This window comes from Cynara cardunculus (genome assembly GCF_001531365.2).
Source record: "Cynara cardunculus var. scolymus isolate 2C chromosome LG 3, CcrdV1, whole genome shotgun sequence".
Lineage (NCBI taxonomy): Eukaryota > Viridiplantae > Streptophyta > Magnoliopsida > Asterales > Asteraceae > Cynara > Cynara cardunculus.
In genome coordinates this window covers 1,957,442-1,979,620 of record NC_037530.1, presented here as the reverse complement: position 1 = coordinate 1,979,620, position 22,179 = coordinate 1,957,442, and the positions used below count along the sequence as shown (strand labels likewise).

Here is a 22,179-nt window from a genome sequence, read left to right as displayed (position 1 = left end):
GCTCATTATGACCACACTCAAATAGAATCTTATCCTTTCTACACACACACACACACATTTTAATGAATTTAAATTATATTTTGTGATGAATTTAAATATATTTTATATAATCTATACTATATTATAGTATTTGAAAAAAAAATTAAAAACCATTTTTATGCATGAAATACTGTTTATTGATGTATATTATTTAAAATTCAAGAATACAAGTAAATTATGCATAAGTATAACTTATTAAAGCTCTATGTTTGAATTCGTATAACTAACTGCGGATAAACATAACCAAATATAGAATAAACATATCATTCTAAAATATAAAATATAATTAGGATAATTATTGAGTTCTAACTGAATAGTTAATTATAATCTTTATTAAAAAAATATTATTAAACCTAAATTAAGTTACTTAGTTACGTTAAATTAAATTATAATAAAAATTTTGAATTAAAAAAATTACACAAACAAGAACTTTAAATAGTTAATTTGATACTAATATTGATATATTTTTTGTAAATTTTATATGATATTTTCAAGTTTATATTTTATTCAAAAATAAAAACATTATCGCTTTCTCAAAACCACATAAAATCGTATTATATCGACATGGATAAAAAATAAAACGAAACATTGAAATGAAAATGTGTCTCGATGTATTGCACGAGTACTCTTTTAGTTAAAAATAAAACAAATGTCTTATGCTCACTCAATATGACTTAACTCGCTTTAAACAAATGTCGTATGCTCACTCAATATGACTTAACTAAGTCATATTATCTTATCGTATGAATATGGCGAGCACCAATAATCTTACTCGATAAGAGCGAGAAAAAGAACAAGAGTCTTACCCGGTAAGTGAAGGCGACGACTCTTATCACGATAAGAGCTTATCGGGTAAATTATTGCATACGGTGCCGTTTTGGTAGACTAAAATATTGTCGGTAAGTAAGTAATAGTGTTGAATTTTACCAGTAAATACTTATCAGATAAGTTTTTGATAAACGGCTCCTTATACTAAAAAATCCCTTTTTCATATAAATTTGTTGGTCCAGTTTTCCAACTTGATAGTTGAATCATATGATGTTTATATCTCGTCCAGGGCCGTCCCTGGGAGAGGGCGACACGGGCGCAAGCCTAGAGCGCAAAAATATCAAGGGGCCCAAATTTTTCTCTTAAAATACAATAGTAGTCTAAAAGAATTTAATACATTAAAAGAAACTCAAAAAATTGTAGCATATAATAAGAGGCAAAAAGAATTTAGTAGATAATAAGAGCACAAAAATATATCAACTAATTACACCGGAGAAGAAAATAAAAAAAATTTAATTGGTCATTCATTATATGCTATTGTTTATTGTCTCTCTATTTTTTTTTTAATCTCCAATAAAGTCCAGTGATATTGCCTATTGCTATCTCTATATGCTTGACTGTTTTTGTGCTTCAACAATTCAACGTTAAGATCATGTGCTTGTTATTGGTATATATTTTTGTTGGATAATTTTATCAATTTCTACTTTTATTGACTATTGTTATTTTGGTTATCTTGTTCTAATTGTTTTTGTTGATTATTGTTATCTATTTTTGCTTCTACATAAAATATTTTACTATTGTTTGACAATCAATCTATTGTTCTTATAATTTATGACGTGTTTCATGACTTTGTGATTAATCAATAAAGTTTTTCTACTAGAAAATTTAGTAATGTCTCTTATATATGTCATGTTCCATGAAATTTTAATCTTATCATCTTATTTTAGTTGACCAAAAAAAGAATAAAAATAGAATTTAGATATTTTCATCAATTGTTTGACTTATGTATCTTTCATTGAGATTCCACCACACCACAAGATTATATTTAAGTGTTCAAATAATCATTTGTTGAGCTTGCATATTATATGTTTAATTCAATATTTATTCTTATTAGATCTCAATGGATCATATTTTCTTTCATATTAATATTGATCCTCATTTGTCTAGTTGTATAGGAAACATTGATAATCTTCTTTATTATTGATCTTTCATTGACCCTCGTGATTACTTCATTCACACGAATTCTCTTCTTATATCAAAATAACACATATTTCTTGTTATTAAGATTTTTTTTTCCTCACTAAATTATTAGCATTTTTTTGTACTCCATTTTATACTAATGAAAAAAATTATTGAATTTTTTTTCGTATTCACTAAGGGTCACTACAAGAAAAGTGAACTTTGACGATGCACTTTTTAGAGATGACATGTTTCCGCAACAAGTTATAGCATGTCGTCGTTATATACTCTTTCTGATGATAAATGAACTTTTTGCAACGGCAAAAGTCGTTGCCTTGTTTCTTGCAGTGGATCTTGTTTTTACGTTCGCCCAGGGCCTATAAAATGTCAGGAACGGACTTGATCTCGTCAAATAAGTACAAGATGTAATAGGGATGGATCCAAAAAAAATATCAAATGATAACATCATTTGATTATAAGAAAAAAGTACAAGGAACAAATTTCGAACGGTGGTAACATTTGACTATAAGAAACAAATATACGAAAAAATTCAAACAGTAGCACTATTTGACTAAGACTATGACAATAACAAGATTTAAACTCGGGTATGGGGTGGAATAAAAATCTTGCAAACTAACTCTACCAAAGAAAACTTGTTCTCGTTGTAGTTTCAAAATTCATATGGAAAACACACAACAAATTAATACGGTTGCACTTTTCACGAATTTAATTTGTTTTACCCTTCAACGGAGGAATAATACGGTGGCGCATGCCACAATATCCACCATTATAGATTCGTCCATGAGATGTACTCATTCTGATATTATTCAATCTGTTAAATATATTTGAAGTTTTATTTATTAAAATATCGTTCTAAGAACTTATAATTCATGATTGAACCATTCACTTGTTCGACTTAGTTATATTTAAGAGCATTTTCGTAGTTCAGTCACGTTATTCGTTCTTTTATTTTGTGAACATTTGATAATCAAATTTGTCAATGTTTATTATGTCCGTTCGTTTGAATTCATATTATAAGAGAGATAGAGAGAGACTTGGGATCACGTGAGACCAATATGTTTTCGTGAGACTTGTGAGATCATTTTTTACACTTGAAACTTCACAGCAAAACATTGTGAAGGTAACATTCACAGTGTTTTTGTTGCGAAGGTTCAGATTTTTTTTTCCTTCGCAGTGTTTTACTATGAAATTTTAAGTGTAAAAAAATGGTCTCATGAGAACATACTGGTCTTATGTGAACCCAACCTTATATAGATACATACATACATGCATACACACATATGTATATATGTGTGTGTGTGTGTGCATGTATTAATGTAAATATGAATACTTAAAAGTTAAAACCCTAGTCACAATGGTGGATGAGTGGTGACGAAGGTGAAACCAGGGACAGACTCATTTTTTTCCCAAACAGCGGTACCATTTGACTATAAGAAACATATATACGACATTTTTTTTAAATGATGACACCATTTGACTAAGAGTTATGACACTAATACGATTCGAACTTAGGTATGAGGTGGAATAAAAGCCTTGCAAACTAACTTTACCAAATAAAACTTGTTTTCATTGTAGTTTCAAATACATACAGTGACACACAACAGATTAATACGGTTGCACCTTTCACGAACCTAAATTTTTTTACATTTCGACAGAGGAATAATACGGTGGCAAGTGCCACCATATGCCCAACTATAGGTCTGTCTCCGAGTGAAACCGTGATGGTTGGTCAATGTATACATGAACTGTGTGTGTATATATTCACATATAATAAAAAATAAAAAATATAATTTTAATGTAAATAAGTGAAAAAAGGTACAAAGAAAAAATTGTTCCGGAGTTAATAGATTGTTTTAACGGAGTTAGGATCGGTGACCAAATCCAAAAGAAAATGTCAATATCTCGCCCAACTCTATACGTTTTTTCAATTAAGAGACTTGTTTTGTAATTTTTTGCAAACCATAAGGACCAAATATGTTATTTACTCAAAGAACATATTTGTTGTGAATTTGAAATTTGGGGAAAGGTGGGACATGTGGGGGCCAAAACTGACAAATATGATAATCTAGGGGCATTAGAGGACAAGTTAAAAAAGTTGCAGGGGATAACGTACACTTCGGCCCTACTCAACTGACCGTCCTTATGTCACCATACTTTTTTACATTTCGAAATCCAATCCACAAGGGATAAATATTTTTTCAATTATAAACTTGGTCCCTGAGGTTTGGCAATAGTTACGGATTTGATCCTTTCTCTTAAATTTTTACATAACAAACCTCCAAATATGTAATTTGGTCTCTTGTGCAAATGTTCGTCCACTATATCGGTTAAACACAAGGGCATTGTGGTCATTTACTTATTTTCTTTACTTTACGATATTTTAATATTATATATACATATATGTATGTTATGTGTACATCGATGCCTTCATGAATCCCCACTCCAACTCGCTGACCAGTCGTGGCCTCGATGAATCCGCACCACCATCTTCATTCAAATCGACCACCATTATCTTCAGCGTAAGAACACCAACCTCCATCTTATGCTCCCCTACCCCATACCTCCGTCTCCAGCATCACCGTCGTCGACATCTAGGAACCAAAGATCTAAAACGCCATCGAGATCCTCTCATTCACCTGGGATTTGAAAACGACGTCGTGAAACACCCCCCTTGCCTCTAACATGTTATATCATTCCATACATTCATCTAAAACACCATCGAGATCCCCCATTTGTTGGAAACTTGGAATATGCTGGTGTTTTTCTTGTTGGGTATATTCACAAGCGTTATTCTTTTATCAGGTATAAGATGTCGTTGGAATACGTTTATGTTCTTCATTCGTCAAGAAAACTTGAATTGAAGTTGATTATTCAAAGGATGAAAACATAACATTCAAAAAAACATTAAAATTGGAAATTTGGTGAAAAGACAAAAATAACCTCATGTGTTAAAGGAAATGGTGGACGGTTGTTTGCACAATGGATCAGATATACAAATGCATAATTAAAAGTTTATTATATGTAATAATTGAAGATAAATGACAAAATCCGTAAATCTCTTTTTTTTTTTTATCATGTTACATAAATATAGTGTGATTTTAAATGAAAATACATTATAAAAATGGCTTTCACTAATCACGTCAGCAAAAAATACTGAGTTGGATACCATATCACTCGTCACATCATCGTGGTAACTGGTTAATGCTTCAACTGGTTACCCGAGTACTTAAATGTTTAAAATTTTACATCTTAGGTACCAAAATGAAAGTTTTGAAAGTACGTTACTCAAAATATGAATCAAGTTAAAATACGTTACTTTTCATGTAATTTGCACTATTATATATACAAAATGAATGATAAATGTTTTTTTTTGAAAAAAATATTAATAAAAATGTTGATTTAATATACAAATTATAAAAATTATGTTCGCTAGCATATTTTTATCAGATAAAACTAAACTAAAACAATAAAAGTAACATTATGAATCAGTTGATTATTTATAACAGTTGATTTTTTGAATTTGTAACTCAATCCGAAGCAACATGATGTCTAATCGAGTTGTAAAATTTTCAAAGCGTAGATATTGGGTTACTATTATCTGAATTCAACTCAACCGAATGAACATGATATCCTTTTATTTCCTGGATCTAATATGATTGTTGAATTTCTATTAATATATACATTAGACAATTGCACTATCACATACGCTCTTCATATACACATATTTTCAATCTAGTCACATCTTTATATAACTCTTTCGTATATATGTTCAGTAACTGTGAGCATATATATGTAAATTGAGAAAATTAACTGAATGTGATATACATAAGAAACATGGATAAGTTGTATCAAATGATTGATGATGAAAAAAAAATTATGAGTAAAGAAATAACATATTCAAGGTAAACATAATATTTTAATGTACCAAAGTATCAATTTGACCAATCTGAATGGTTTGGGTTAGGTTAAGTTGCACTTTGGTTTGGGTTGGGTTGGTTAAGATTTTTCAAACCACAAACATTGGGCTGAGTCGTTCAAATGCCTCCAATCCAACCCATGAGCACCCTTAGTATGAACCAATTAAAAAATTCCACACTTATATAACAATATAAAAACATTTATAAGTTTTTTGCTATTTAATTAGATAACTTGATACAATTATACGATGATGTATATGTGAAAACAGCGTATAATTTTTATCGTATAATATATTACAAGATAATTCTCAACATATATAGTTATGGACAGTTTATTTACTGCAGGTCTGTAGCATCAAATGTCAGTAATATGCTTTGCAAGGATGTTGATTTTCCTAGATCGGTTGGGGAACCCGACTCACTCGACCCGAACAACGGGGATTCCCCGCTAAAACGGGTATCGGGGCCGGGGATCTACGGTAGACTCAAACCGGGGTCGGGAGCTGTTACTCAAACCGGAGTGGGGACCGAAGCCGAGGATCCCCGGTAGACTCAAACTAAAGGATATTTTGAAATTACAAGATGGTCACGATGACCTGCAAAAATGTCTGGATCTTGTGTCTCATTCTAACGACCGTCAAAAAGTTACGATAAACGAAGAGCATTTTCGTTTTTTAACGACTTCCTTTTGTCATTTATGCAATAAAAAACCACATGGACCAAATTATAAAATCGATTTTAATTGTTCAAAAAACAAAAATCGATAAAATGACGAAATGTTCATCATTTAACGGAATTTTTAATAGTCGTTAGAGGAATGAATCAAATGCACACATTTCTACAAACACATGATGGTGATTTTGTAATTTTGAAACTATAAAGACAAAAAATGTTATTTTTGACAAATCATATGGACCAAATCTATAGTTTACTCTAAAAAAAAGGAGTAAACTACAGATTCGGTCTTGTGGTTCTTTTTATAACATTTTTGATAATTATAGTTTTGAAATTACAAATTGGCCATTATGATATACAAAAACAACCGGATTTGATCCCTACCTTTAATGGTTGCTAAAAAACCCCGTTAAGTGGGGGTATTTTAAACTTTTTGCATTTTTTGTCATTTTCTTTAAAAATAAAATTTTAATTGAATTAATATATATAATATATTAATATAGTATATATACATAGAGGTAAAGGTTCAAACGAAAACACCTTTAATTTACAAGAATACGAGAACATTTATAGGTCTCCAGATATTTAACCCATAATTAAAAGAAAAAAAAATAAAGTAATTAATTAAGGATAATCACGAGATTAATTTGTATTTATTTGTAATTTTGTTGACATGTTTATCTCTAAAATCACGTACAGATAATACGCTAACCAGTATTAATCGGGTCGCCAGAGGTAAAAATGTGGAGGGGATTAGTTTAATTAATCAATCTTTATTTTTTAAAGTAAAATGTCAGAAAGGTATAAAAAGACTAAAATATCCTTCATCTAACGAGATTTTTTAACAGCCACTAGAAGTAGGGACCAAATCTGGTCGTTTTTGCATACCACAAGGACTCCAACTCTCCAAGCGCAAGTGTAGGGAAGTACATGTAATTTAATCAATCTTGTGGGGTTTTTATGACAATTTGTATAAACTTGAGGGTGTAAATTGAAAATTACTTCTTCGTTTGGGGGAAATATACCCATATGAAAGAAACAACGAAGAGGTCGCTAATGGAGTAAATGCTCTAAACCTCTGTCCAGGTCATCTCCCTTTCCGCCATTGCCAATCACTGAGCTCATACTTAAACTTCTTCATTCTCTTCCTTAAACTCTCTGTTTTAACTGGAAATGGTGATTTGAGTTTCAAAGAGATTTAAATCTGACAGCAGCAACAACAAGAAGAAGATTATTGGGGGTTAAGAAGAAGATCTGCACAGAAAACCTACGGTCCGGCGCATGCTATATCCGGATTTAGGTAAAAGTAATGATTATCTACTGTTCATGTTACAGATGTTTATTTTATTGTATAATAATGATGTGTAAATCAGAAGAACTGCTGGAAATTGCATCTAATGGGGTTGAATGTGGAGTTTGAAATTGAGTTGTTTTTTACGAGGTTTTATTTAATTAGTTACAAGGTCCTCAAAAGGAGCTGCACTTCGTTTTCGATGCCGGACTTAGTAATTTTGAAATGCAAAGTTGATCGGGATTTGATTGAGAGTTTAATTTTATACGCAGCAATTCTTATGAACATTAACGCAGTTAGTATTATTTTTTTGTTGGAAATTAAGAACTCATGACAGTTTTGAAGTTGAGGAGTAAGCGTGACATCCAAAGAGGAAGTGTGGCTTTGATTTCTTTGAAAACGGAAATTGTACTTTAAACTGCGAGGTGACACTTGGGGATGCATTTGGGTTTGATCATGATTAAGTGAAAGAAGTGCTAAATGACTAAATCTTGTATTGTCATTGTCAAGTTATTTTAGTTTTTTATTTCTTTTCTGGGGATCTTCTTGACTATAATATTAGGGTTTTCTGGTATGCCTATAGCTGTTCAGATATGGCAGACTCGAGCTCGGTCAACGTCATACTTGAATTTCTGCGGAGTAATAAATTTGCTAGGGCGGAGGCTGCATTGCGGAGTGAGATTGGTAACCGGGCCGACTTAAATGGGTTTATGCAAGGTCTTAAGCTTGAAGGGAAAGAAATAGAAGGGAAGCTAGTAGGTGAAGAGGGTATGGCAAAGTCTGGCGTGAGTGGCTACCAAGAAAAGAGTTATCGGATTAGCGATGAAGCATTAAAAGAGGAGTTCATTGTGAAGGAAATAGAATATGGGACTACAACGAATGGATCAGCTAGTAACTGGAAAAATGTTGTTGAAGAGCAAAATAGAGCTGGTGAGCCAATTGGAACAAGTGATAAAAAATATATGCTATCTAACCATTCGGAGGAAACTGTGCTTGATTTATATTCAAGGAAGTTTAGTTCCAGTAACGGGTCTGTTGATCTTTACCAGAATGATGCTTCCACCAGAACAAATGATGCGAAAGATTATGAGGTTTCTTCTCAATCAAAGATTCATCCAACTGAAGTAGCTGATATAGATGGAGTTACTGTGAAAGTGGGAGCAGAAACAGATTTTTCTGCAGGGAGGAAACAGTCATTGCTTGCAAGTACTTTTAAAGCAAGTTTGGTGCCAAAGCAGCAGAGTATGGATAAAGTTATGGAGCCTAAGGAATTTAATCGTCAACATCAGGTTATGGGTGCAGTGTCCAGAGATGATTTTATGGATAATCCTTGGTCGAGAAATGATGAACTTAAATATAGTTCGTCAGAGCTGTGGAAAGATTGTTCGGTTAAAACTGTATTTCCTTTCCCTAAAGGAGATGCATCTACCAGTTATGAGACTAATTGTGGTGTTGGAGAAAAAGAAGACGGAATACGAAGGCCTGACAATAACATTAGGGCAACTATCAAAGAGCAAGTGGATGAGGTTGGAAGAGCTTTGTACTTTGCAACAGCTCAGGGAAATAATGAATCTAAAGCTTTTGGTGGTTTAGGATTTCCAGTCATCTCTCAGAAACAGAAGGAAGAGTTACCCAGGTTACCACCTGTTAAACTCAAATCAGATGACAAACCTTCAAGTATAACTTGGGAGGAGAAGTACCAACGTGATGGACCTGTTTCAAATACCATTACTGCTGACAGCAGTTATCTTATAGGATCATTTCTGGATGTTCCAATTGGCCAAGAAATAAGCTCTTCAGGTGCAGTAGTATTTACACTTATCTATTTCATCTGGAACATGTTTAACTTGGTTGGCATTTTATGTAGTTGTTGATATGTGATACTAATATTAATACTATACAGTATACCCCCAGGCATCAGGAGCACATGGTTATGTTTGCAGCACTATTTTATGTATAACTTTTCAGGAAGGCACCTGCCTTTGCTGTTCCTTCACTTTGATAAAGCGTTCTGTGTGGAAAAGGATATTAGACAACTTAGATTTCGACTATTTGGTTGAACTATTTTTTCCTTGCACTTTATGCAGATATATGGGAGCCTTTTGTTAAAACTACGGCCCACCCTATTAGCATGAGACATTAGTTACTAAATTATATGTATTCTGCCCATAAGTATCTTTCACTGCTTTCGTTATTCCTGTATAATTTTATGAATATAATGACTGTTAATGTTCCAATATCCTTATTCTTGCCTCTTAACACAATTCTTTGGTTCATGACTTCATCAACTAACTTATGCATCCTGCCAACATTGAATGGGTGATGACTCGCACAAGCACCTGTGACTTTCTTTGGTCAATAATTGCTTAAATTTCAGCAATCGAGTTAATAATAAATCTTTAAATATCTTGAGACGCTATTGGTCCAGAAATGAGCAGTTGTTGATTGATGAAACTCCAGTCTCCAGTAGATCTGTCAAGAAGCTCTTAGTTATGGACACTGTGAGAAGTATCAGGCTTGGTTTTGTTTAGCACATTGCAGCTCTTTTTTTAGCTTACAAATGTAGACAGGCAGTGCTACAAAAAGTAATTTCAGTGCTTTCTTACAAATATAACTAAATTCATGTTAGGACTTATTGCTGATGCCTGATGGTAAATGGGGATGCTAAGTTAGCTGTCAAAAGTATAACGTGGTTGTGTTTCTTGAGGCTGGGGGATTGATTGGGGTTAATATCCTAGGACAGTGTGGTCTTCCAGTGACTCATGCTAACTAAGAACATGAATTCAGAAGAAGAAGAATTAATATTTAATGGTACCTTGGTACTGTCGACAATCTAATTTGATGAGGATAGGTACTTAGAAGAGTGGTATACCAAGGTACTCCTTGTTTTTATGGATGAAGGTTGCCGCCTTAGATCTGTATGGACCTGCAACATTTTCTTCTTCTGCACTGAGGTAATGAGTCATAGATTTCTGTTATCGGTTTTATGGTGGCAGGTGGGCACAAACAAGCAAGCATATCGTTCCTGAATTAATAGTACTATGTTGTCAGTTTGTGCCCTTAGGCCAGCAGCATTAAGGGTCTGGGACATTTGCAAATATCATATGTATCATATCAAGCAGAATACAGACAGTATGTTCAGCAGTGCTGCCACCTGAGATGGAGTTTGTGTAAACTCTGGCTATTTGATTTTCATACATAGGTCTTTATCATGGAAAATTGAGATGAGATCACAAGGAATGATCAGTTCAACCTCATGTTTCCTGGCTTCAACAAGGTAAAAATCAGTCTGAAAGCAGGCAATACTTGCAATTGAATATCCTGTAGGTGGAATCACATGAAAAGACATTGCTAGACAAAGTATCCCTAGAACAGTAAATTAAAAAAAATTGCATGTGCACCTCACATGATGGTGTTACCAGGGTTAACAAAATTCTGTTAGAAAAAAGAGGTAAAAACAACCAGTTGATTCTAGTGACCAACATTATGGGTTCTTGAAGTATAGGATCAAAAGTGTGAATAAAGCCAAGTGCTTGGATTGTTTGTGCAATTTGCTCAAAGTTCATCATCCAAATACATGCATCGTGTTTGTAGAATCCGAGTAAAAATGAAGAATATTCTATAATTCCACATGAATACGGGCTAAGAAAATAAGATGACCTGCATTTTGGTTTTACTTGATTATGCATGTTAAATTCTTTACTTGAAGTCGTGGTTCCCAAATGCAATTTAGTTACAGTTTTTGGAGTCTTTACCGTGAATCCGTGATTGATTCTGGTTCTTCAGTTCCCTGCTGCCTGTACCTTTTTGATCCCTCTGTGCTCTGCTCTTCATGTAACTTAAGAGGTTCTTAACATCTTCTCCTTTGATGATTTAGGTGCCAAAAGGCTTGCAGGTGGCAATTGGTTCTCTGTAAGTCAGGGCATTGCTGAGGACACTTCTGATCTAGTATCTGGTTTTGCAACAATTGGTGATGGGCTGAGTGAATCTGTTGATTACCCAAATGAGTATTGGGACTCTGATGAATATGACGACGACGACGATGTTGGCTATATGAGACAACCTATTGAAGATGAGAGCTGGTTTCTGGCTCATGAAATTGACTACCCAAGTGATAATGAGAAGAGAACAGGCCATGGGAATAGTCAAGATGCACAAGAAAGAGGCCCAGAAAAAAACGAGGATGACGATCAGTCATTTGCAGAGGATGATTCATACTTATCTGGTGAGCAATATTTTCAGTCAAAAAATGTGGATCCAGATGCTCACTCAGATGGTGCTATAGTTCTGTCAACAGCAGATATGTATAGCCAGGACGACCATGATTTGGTTGCTCAGTATGATGGGCAATTGATGGACGAAGAGGAGTTGAATTTGATGCGTGCAGAACCTGTGTGGAAGGGGTTTGTCACACAAACAAATGAGCTCATTATGTTAGGTGAAGGTCAAGTCTTAGATAAGGCTGGAAGGCCCCATTTGGAAGACCTTGGTATAGATGAGGATCAACATGGTTCAGTTCGATCAATTGGTGTGGGTATCAACAGTGATGTTGCAGATTTTGGTAGCGAGGTCAGAGAGAGTTTGGTTGGAGGTAGTAGTGAGGGGGAGTTGGAGTACTTTCGCGATAATGATGTTAGTATGTCACCACATGATTCTGAGAAGAAATATATTGACAGAGCCATGAGAGACAAAACGAGAAAAGCCATATYTGATCATGATAAACCTAGAAGTTCAGGTATATTAACAAAAAATGTGAGTGGTAGTGGATTTTCATTTCCGCCTCCTAGAGATGGACCGTCGATCACTAATAAAGCTTTCTGGATAAACAAAGAAAATGCAATTATAAGTGAGGAAACTGCTGATCAAACTTTGACGGGAAATGATGATCTGCTCCCTCCATGGAGACGGAAAAGTAGTAGTTCCTCACCTGTCAAAAGTTCAAGGGATGAAGACGACGCAGATGCTGTAGGTTCAGCAAATTCCAGCCCTTCCACACTCTCAAATTATGGTTATGCTGAAAGGGTCCGCCTAAGCAAAGAAGAGGAACAGAAAGTTGCTGGTTCAAGAGAGGAAGATCCAGGGGCATCACTGGAGGATGAAGAGGCTGCTGCTGTACAAGAGCAAGTGAAGCAGATAAAGGCTCAGGAGGAGGAATATGAAACCTTCAATCTTAAAATCGTGCACAGAAAAAACAGGTATGTCTTCCATTGCATCTCACTTGAGACCAAATATTTAATGCTATTTATCCTATGCGAATCATAATAGTCATCTTCTATCTATACTTTGTTGGTAACCAATTTTCAACAAAGTTCAACACTTACTGGATGGAGATTGGACATTTAAATGAGATCTCAATGATTGCCGCTACCACAAAAATGTGGATGAACTGTTGCTGAGTTGAGAATTCTACTGCCCTTGGGTAAGGATTCAAGGATGGTTCATCCAAATATAGTACTAGGTAGTATGACAAATCTTGGCTTTAAGCAACCAATCTGGAACATTTCTGATTTGTGATCATGGCTGTGTAAGAACATCTTTGGGTTTTGAATGATATAATTTGTACACTTCTTGGACATTTTTGAAACCGAAAGTAAGACCATCAAACCGGAAAGATGCATTGCCAAGCAATAAATGGCTGTGTCTAGGCATTGCTCATCGTATTATGAGCTTAGAAACTGACTTTTGAATCAATTAGTGTTCCTTCTTGTGACAAGATGGAAAGTGAAATTATATAACAACGTTGAGCGTGAAAGAAACAAAAAAATTGTAGGTCTTGAACTCTGATATTCTAGTGATGTTAAGTTGTCACAGTATAGGGGGTTCTACCAAATGTCAAAAATTATTCTCTTGGTTCAAACAATTAAGAAAGTAATATGATTGAAATCCTTGGTTTTACAAAGGCTCTTAAAGTAACAACCCCACCTACAAACATTATCAACAAGGTGGACCAAATTGACTTGACTGTGTAGGGCACAAGATTCTTTCGATGTGTCACTAATAGGCATGCACCATAAGATGCCAATTGGATTAGAACTAAATATCTGTGTAGAAATAAAAGGAAATTATATGCATCAAGCAGAAATGATCGAGGCATATGTCTTGAATATCATGTTAAGGCACAAAGGAAACATATCCTTAGTCTACATGTCATAATGACAAAGCAGGCACACTGGTGGAAGAGCACCTTTAGCATGGACAAGGATCTCCCAGCTATGGGTGCCCAAATTTCCACTTGGACCCAAAAAACAAAAAACCTAACCGGCCTCACAAATTCGAAGTTGGTTTCTGGTTTTTGTTCGGTTTAGATCCGAAACCAAAATTTGTATTTGGTTTCCCATTTGATTTTCGCATTGGAGGTTTTCAAACCAAACCAAGCTGCAAACCGGCCAAAGTCAAAATCTGATCTCATCAGTTCAAAACTGAGTGCCAACCAAAAACCTAGACATGAATTTGGTGTGGGTTAAAATAATTTTTAACCGAACAAGCCAAACCAATTTAACCGACGAACTCAAAATCCGAACTGGTGATGTGATCCATCACTCTAAAGCACATACTGGTTCTTGGCAACAAACATATGTCATGCACTTGAGTGGATCTGGGAAGACAGAAGACTAGTTGCTAAAAATGACGTGAACATGTAAATTCACTTGTTTGTCTGCATTAACTCAGTGTCCTTTGTGATAACCTACATTTAGTCCACACCCTTTCCATCTATTCATAAGTTACTTTATTAGTTAAAGAGGTTGATGATAGTCAAGTTGGCCTGGTATTTTATGAATTTTGCCACATGTTTAAAACGAGTTTTCTGCCAAACATGGAGAAACAGAAATCTGTTATAGCTACTATTATATTTAAAGTGGTTAACAATGTTTTAGTTTTGCTTATGCTCAATGCAAGACTTGCTATGCTGTACTGAGTGCATCTTTCGAGGAGAATAGTTGACTTCATCTACCTTTGTTATTGTTTTATGTTGGCATATCAGAAGTATGTTTAGTATATTGTTGCTCCCTCGGTTTCAACACATCAGACCATTTCCCCTAAGACAATTTTGCCAAATCACAAGGAATTATATTTGTATACTTTGGAATGAAGTTGGTATCATTTTCCTTGCTGAAATAGCATTTTACCTAACCTTATCTTTTGCAGATACTTTCTATTCATTTTTGTATCACCTGTTTCTTATTTATCTACATCGTTGTTGGAACTTCAACATTTTCTGTAAACTAAAGATCAATTTGTTCTCAGAACTGGCTTTGAGGAGGACAAGAATTTCCATGTTGTTTTAAATTCTGTCATAGCTGGTCGATATCATGTTACCGAGTATCTTGGGTCTGCTGCATTTAGCAAAGCTATTCAAGCACATGACCTTCACACTGGCATGGATGTGTGTGTGAAAATCATAAAAAACAACAAAGACTTTTTTGATCAGAGTCTTGATGAGATAAAGCTTCTAAAATTCATCAACAAGCATGATCCTGGTGACAAGTATCATCTTCTCAGACTTTATGATTACTTTTACTACCGAGTAAGTGATTACTAGTTGAAAATTCTCATTTTTTTTTGTTGGCTATTTTGGTTCTCAATATGCCGTTGCTTTCTAATAGTTGCAACCATGCCACAATTCTGTACTTTATGTTTTCTCATAGCCTTGGAAGCATCTACGGGAGGATGAGGCTTTCTTTTGTTCATCTCCTTCTTGCTTCTCCTATGGTTGATTTGACTTCTTACTTTTTCATTATGGATTTGTGGTAAAGGAACAGTAGTAGTAGCAGGGGGGAATATATATATATATATATATATTCCATGGTATTAATCTTTATTATTTCTGCATATTTCTTGGGTGGGAGAAAGCTGTTGAGTGGGTTTATGATAATAATAAACTATTGCTTGATTGCTCAGGGATGCCAATGCTTTTTTGAAATATCACCCTACAAGAAATATGCGACTATAGTATACATCCATGTGAAAATGGATCGAGTTGGTTGATGACCTATAGATGGAGCAACTATTGCTGCAAGTGGGTCCTCTCTCAGATGCAGCTTTGGCCCAATTCCTGATAAATGGGTGCTACAAACTAGGGCATGATACAATTGATATCACAGAGGGTTAGGACTGGTCTTGCACAAGAAAAAAAGGCAATGGAAACGGAAGAGCGGTCACTGTGCAGCAGTATGCTGAAAAGTTGAAAATAGGAAGAAATCAGAGAAATAGAGAATTTCAAATGAAGAGAGAGATAGAGAGAGAGAGAGAGAGAGAGAGAACACTTGTTTGTCTTTTTTCATGCACTTGGTTTACAAACTTTTGTTGACTTTATATCTACTACCACTGCCTTCTATCATGTGGTCCCTCCTCTAACATTGACAAACGTCTAACAGAAAAAAAGAAGAATTATTTAAATAATTGAATCACATGGATGGCCCTTGTGAATTTCTTCATTTGGGCTTCCTTGTCCTGATCTTGAGGCCTAGCCCAGTAGGAAGCATTGTATCATTTATATAACTACTAGCTCCAACACCAGTTATAACATCTTGGCTGTAGCTCTTTGCATGCATTTGGTTGTGCATATGCAATCATCCCCTGCACATATAATCTAGTATAAATGCTGCTGCTTGCCGCCTGTAAAAATCTTTATGCTGTACCTGGAAGCATTTTTGTCTTTCAAAGTGAGGTCGGTCCTTGGCTGCATATATTTAGAACTTACAGGGGAAAAAGGAGCTTGATACTGCCACAACAAGTTTATGCCAGCCACTCTTGGGAGTAGACAAAATTTTCTGTTCACCCAAAATGAGAGTAGATGTATGCACTACGTCAATGTGGACTGTGAGGCAAACATTTTACATTTTTTAAAATTTTTTTGTGCTACCCTGGCTCTTGTTTCTGTTACATATCTGATTTTCAAGATTACATGATGGTCAGCAAGTTGAATGTAGGGTTTGCTGCTTTGTTTTCGTTTATCATGTGAATGCTTTATGAATGGGAAAGCCTATGTGATGCGAGCTTGATGATTACATTTTCATTCAAAAGAACTGATCGTGTTTTCTCTCATTTACAGGGTCTGTTTCTTGCATTCATGTTTTCTTGTTTTGTATTAGGAACCTATTTGATTTGCCTTTTTATGTTAACTTGTATATAATATTGCCCTTGCTTATATTTTCAGGAACATTTGTTAATTGTTTGTGAACTTCTCAAGGCAAACTTATACGAATTTCATAAGTTCAATAGAGAATCCGGAGGAGAGGTTTATTTCACAATGCCAAGATTGCAGGTTTGTTGGGCCTCTTTATCCGCCCTTCTTATGAGAGAGATACTAGAGTTGGGTTCCGATGAGAATGAGAGTTATGGTGAGAAGGGTAAGAAGGGATCTCCACCCTTGGATCAATCCTAATTGAAGAGTTCAGATAAACTTGGTAATTATGTATATATATATCGATTACAATCAGGGATATATATAAGAGATACATTTACACTCTAGACCCTCTAATATAATTATATATATATATCACACTTAATTGTCTAATAAGTTCCACTAGATCAACACTAATGAGAAGCACCGGATCAATTCCCTTCTAAAGCATAATTCATGGGTTGGTTTGAGATTAAAAGTGATCGAGGGTCCAAATCCATTCTTCACTTCTCACCTTAACTCCTATTCTCACATGATCCTTCGTCAAGATACTAATAGAACATGTACATTGCTTTCTGTTCATATATGCAGTCAATAACCATCCAATGCTTAGAGGCACTTCAGTTTTTGCATGGTCTTGGGATGATACATTGTGATCTGAAGCCTGAGAACATTTTGGTGAAGAGCTACAGTAGATGTGAAGTGAAAGTCATTGATCTTGGGAGTAGCTGTTTTGAATCAGATCATCTTTGCTCCTATGTTCAGTCTAGGTCCTATCGTGCACCAGAGGTTATTTTGGGGCTGTCATACGATAAAAAGATCGATATTTGGTCCCTTGGCTGCATCTTGGCTGAACTTTGCACTGGAAATGTGAGTATTCACCTCTCGGTAACATATGCCGTTAAAGTATCCAAATTGCTTAAAGGGTTACCTTTATTTTATCTAATGTTGTTGATTTTGGTGCTTCATAGGTAGTTACTCTTTTATTAAATTTTGTTTTTTTTCTTAAGGGGTGGCTTGCACAAAGGATTATTAATACATATTCTAATTCTTGCCTTGATTGCATGAGTATTGCTCGTGTAGTACTGATATGGTGATACCGGGAGTTAGAGGGAGGTTCAGGGAAACCCCCTAAAATATGAAAAACTGAGGAACACCCTGGTAACCGTTTATCTAGATGGTATACACAACATACAAGTAATTGAAGTTGTTTCTTGGTTTTTATGCACATGTTCATACCGGACAAATTGCTTACAAATTACTTGTATGTACCTTCCAGATGAATAGTTACCAGGGTGTTCCTCCGTTTTTCATTTTTTTGCGGTTTTCCCCTGAACCTGACCCTAGGGAGATAATACTATAGATTGTGATCTCATCATTCTTGTGATTGCACTAGATGAAGCTGGATGTATCGTTACTTCATGATTTTGGTTCTTTTTTGCCTATAAAAATGAGAACTCAAAAGTTAGTTTACAATCTAGTTAATAACTTTAATGTGACTCGTTGAGATTACTATCCGAAATTGGGCAAAGTGTAACTTTGTGATGTGCACATATGACACATCAGAAATTGGGCAAAGTTAGTTTCTGAAATGTGTTCTTTTCTTCCCCAAGTTTCATTGCTCTAATTGAGCTAATCAAATGTAAAAAGTCGGAAAATTTTCCAATAGTAAGTGAGGTCTCATCATATAACTTCTGCTCGTTGCAAAAAACTGAAATGACGTTTCCGTGTTGTGTAGGTTCTCTTCCAGAATGATTCCCCAGCTACGTTACTTGCTCGAGTGATAGGAATTATTAGTCCAATTGACCAGGACATGCTTGCCAAAGGACGAGATACATACAAATATTTTTCCAAAAACCACATGCTTTATGAGCGAAACCAGGTACCATACTCGTTACAATATCTCGTTTTCTACAAGTTCAATAGCGGAGTTTTTTTTTTATTATTTTGTTTTTGGTGCATTTTGGTATGCCGGACACCGACAAGAACTTAACACCGACAAGATAGAACAAAAACTTACTGTCCCACGTTTGGTGCGGCATTAGACTAGGATAGGACAAACCGAGGGCTTGTTTGTTAGCAGCTTAATGAGCTTAACAAGAGTCACTGCTTATTCGGTCAGCCATACATGACTCTTTTGTAGTGGCTTAATGATGTAGAAAGTGTTCTATGCCAAAAATTAAAATTTTCTCCAAGCCTGTCCCTCCCAATTGAAAAACACGCTCCTTCCATGTATGAAAAACTCTTTCAAACAAAACCTTCACACTCTATACAGACAAATTAATCCACACAGGACTTGCTGAAAAACAAACCAAACAACCCCTGAAGGACAAAAATGCATTTTTGGCCTTACCAAAATGGGTGGAACAAACCAAATGGTCATTGGCTCCATGGTATCCGGGTTACCGGTATATCCCAACCTCCCTAGAGGTCAAGGGTTCAACCAAAGGCGAAGACTGTGTGCGAGTATTTGTTGTATATAAATATGTACTTAAAAAGGGTGGAACCAAAATAAGGGAAATGAGACAAGATTGGTAAATTACTAAACTGCCCATCTCAAATTGAAACACTAACACATTGCACGATTCTTTCACCTGCTCACTCTAGTTCTATAGTCTTGTCTGCGTACCAAACACATACTTGATGTTCTACATTGTTAATTGCCCACCTTCCAAAATTGTTTATGAAATATTTCCTTCCTAAGCAACATCTTTTTACTTTGCTTGTGTTAAATGCCACGATCCATGTCTTGTTCAATTGATACTGAGCATAAGCAAAAAATGACGGAACAACTGTCCGACATTTGATAAGACATGACTGGACATGACAAACCAGATAAAATAACCAATTTACCCCTAATAAGTTGTTTATATATTTTTGATTAGCTTATCTAATTTATTAAATTATAATAGAATAAATATTTTTATAACAAAATATGTTATTAGAAAGTTTTCATCAAGATAATTAAAATGACCCCAAATAAAAATTAGTTTCCAGTTTTTATTTATACTTTTTCTATATTATTATTTAATAAATTATATAAATTAATCAAAGTATAGAAACCATATAATAATAATATTTTGAGGATATTAAAGTGAATTAATAAAATTTAAAAAATGAATAAAATGTAAAGAGGGTGGCATATTTGAGGTTTTAGAAGAGAATTATGTTTTATTTTGAGGTTATATGGCTAAAATATGGGTCTGTTCCAATTTGTTCCATGGGTGGGGGCGGAACATGCCTGTTCCACTTTGTTCCACTCTGTCCCTGTCTGTTCCACATAAGTGTCCTGCTAAACGTGGAACAGTGATCCCTGCTTCTCTTCTGTCCGGTGTACCAAACACACCCCTAGGGAAGCAAGTTACATGTATGTTCTGTTACTTATCGAAAATTGGATTGGGTTTTTGTTCAGGATTCAAACAGGTTAGAGTACCTGATTCCCAAAAAGACGTCCTTAAGGCATCGATTACCGATGGGTGACCAAGGGTTCATAGACTTCGTCTCCCATCTGCTTGAAATCAACCCGAAGAAACGACCTTCAGCCACAGAAGCTTTGAAGCACCCATGGCTATCATACCCTTATGAACCAATTTCGTCTTGAAACAACCCAAGACTCACTCGGATGATAATTACAAAAATACCCTTTTGGTCGTTGGGTTTTCGGAATGCTTAAAGAGATGCGTGGAAGGAGTTGGATCGAAAAACGGCTTACCAATTCTTGCCAAATTGTATTTATATTTTTGCATAACCACGACTGTGGTCTTGAAAGGAGCTTGTATCTTTAGGGTTTATCTTCTTGTACATATGATCATGTGATGCTACTATCTGTTTAGGGTCATTTTGGTAATTAGTTGGCTTAGTGAAATAGCATTTTAACCAAATTTTGGGTTGGCTTTGTTTGATTCATGTAGTGAAAACCAAAATGGAATGGTATTGTCCTTTTGTCAACTGAGCTACACCATCAGAGACAATTTAAACTAGTTGAATTTGAATCCAATCAAATTGAAGACTAATTTGCATTGCCGTTTTTCATCAAGTCAGAACAATTTCGTTTCTTATTCCACGTTCACTCAAGACCGGTAATGGTTAAGGGTAAATCTGTTACTGGTTATTTTTCGAATGGTTGGATATAGGTATTACTGGTAAAGTAATATCTGGGGGGTAATCATAGATGTTTGAGGACTATGTGAGATCAAATATCTCGGTGGTGGCAAGTAATATCTGGTGGTAATGATGGTGGTGGACGATCACACTGGTTGGAATACTGACCTAAATATACAAAATTCTCTAAAACTTGATGTTGAGAGAGATAAATGGTTATTTTATTCAGTTCCACCAATAAGATTGAACTATTATTCTTTCATAAAAAGTTTTTTCAAAAAAAACTGTATTGTGACAGTGACGATAAATCAAAAAGTATTATAATAGTACTAGAAAGGTACTCGCACAATGCATGCATGCAGCGAGATACATATTGATTTTAATGTTTCATTTTTTTGTCTCATTTGATGTTATAATGCACTTTTATGTGGTTTTGAGAAAACGATAATGTTTTTATTTTTGAATAAATCTAAATATGAAGATATATCATTCAAAATTGAAAAATATTGATATTAATACCAAACTCACTATTTAAAATTCTATTTTTTTTTTGTGTATTTTTTTAATTCATTTTCTTTGTTTAGTAATATAATTTTTATAAATATAATAATTAAGTATTTTGTTAAAATGCAATGATTATCTTAATTATATTTCAGATTTTTTATGTTTAAAATGAGATGATTATCCTTTATTTGATTATGTTTATCTGCAGTTAGTTACACAAATTCAAACATGAAACTTTAATAAATTGTACTTACGCACAATTTACTTGTAATCTTGAATTTTAGGTAATATGCATAAATAAACATTACTTCATGCATAAAAAAATGGGTTTTAAGAGTTTTTGTCAAATGTTTTATAATATAGTATAGATAATTTATGTTACAAGGCCTAAAATAGAAAATCTATTGAAGTTAAATGTAATTCTTTTCAAAAAAATTTAAGTTCTGATTATCTATTTCAGAAAAATTATAGAAAAGTTGTTGGAGATACTCAAATTTCAATTTCTTTATTTAGAGATTCCTCTAAATTTAAACATTTTTACACGAACAGATTGCATGAAA

At 34.5% G+C, this 22,179-nt stretch overlaps 1 protein-coding gene across 3 annotated transcripts; it reads left to right on the top strand.

Annotated features, from left to right (window-relative positions):
* Positions 1 to 7,638: 7,638 nt before the first annotated feature.
* On the top strand, positions 7,639 to 20,895 carry LOC112509352. Of its 3 annotated transcripts, none has more exons than XM_025114265.1 (8): positions 7,639 to 7,899; positions 8,474 to 9,690; positions 11,768 to 13,085; positions 15,136 to 15,415; positions 17,048 to 17,155; positions 17,606 to 17,884; positions 18,753 to 18,896; positions 20,427 to 20,895. In XM_025114265.1, the coding sequence occupies exons 2-8, from the start codon at positions 8,484 to 8,486 to the stop codon at positions 20,613 to 20,615; spliced, it is 3,525 nt and encodes a 1,174-aa protein (XP_024970033.1). In that variant the 5' UTR covers positions 7,639 to 7,899; positions 8,474 to 8,483; the 3' UTR covers positions 20,616 to 20,895. The 3 variants fall into 3 exon arrangements, with proteins under 3 accessions (XP_024970033.1, XP_024970032.1, XP_024970034.1); XM_025114264.1 differs by having other exon boundaries at positions 7,684 to 7,899; positions 8,482 to 9,690; XM_025114266.1 differs by having other exon boundaries at positions 7,684 to 7,899; positions 8,453 to 9,690.
* Positions 20,896 to 22,179: the final 1,284 nt, after the last annotated feature.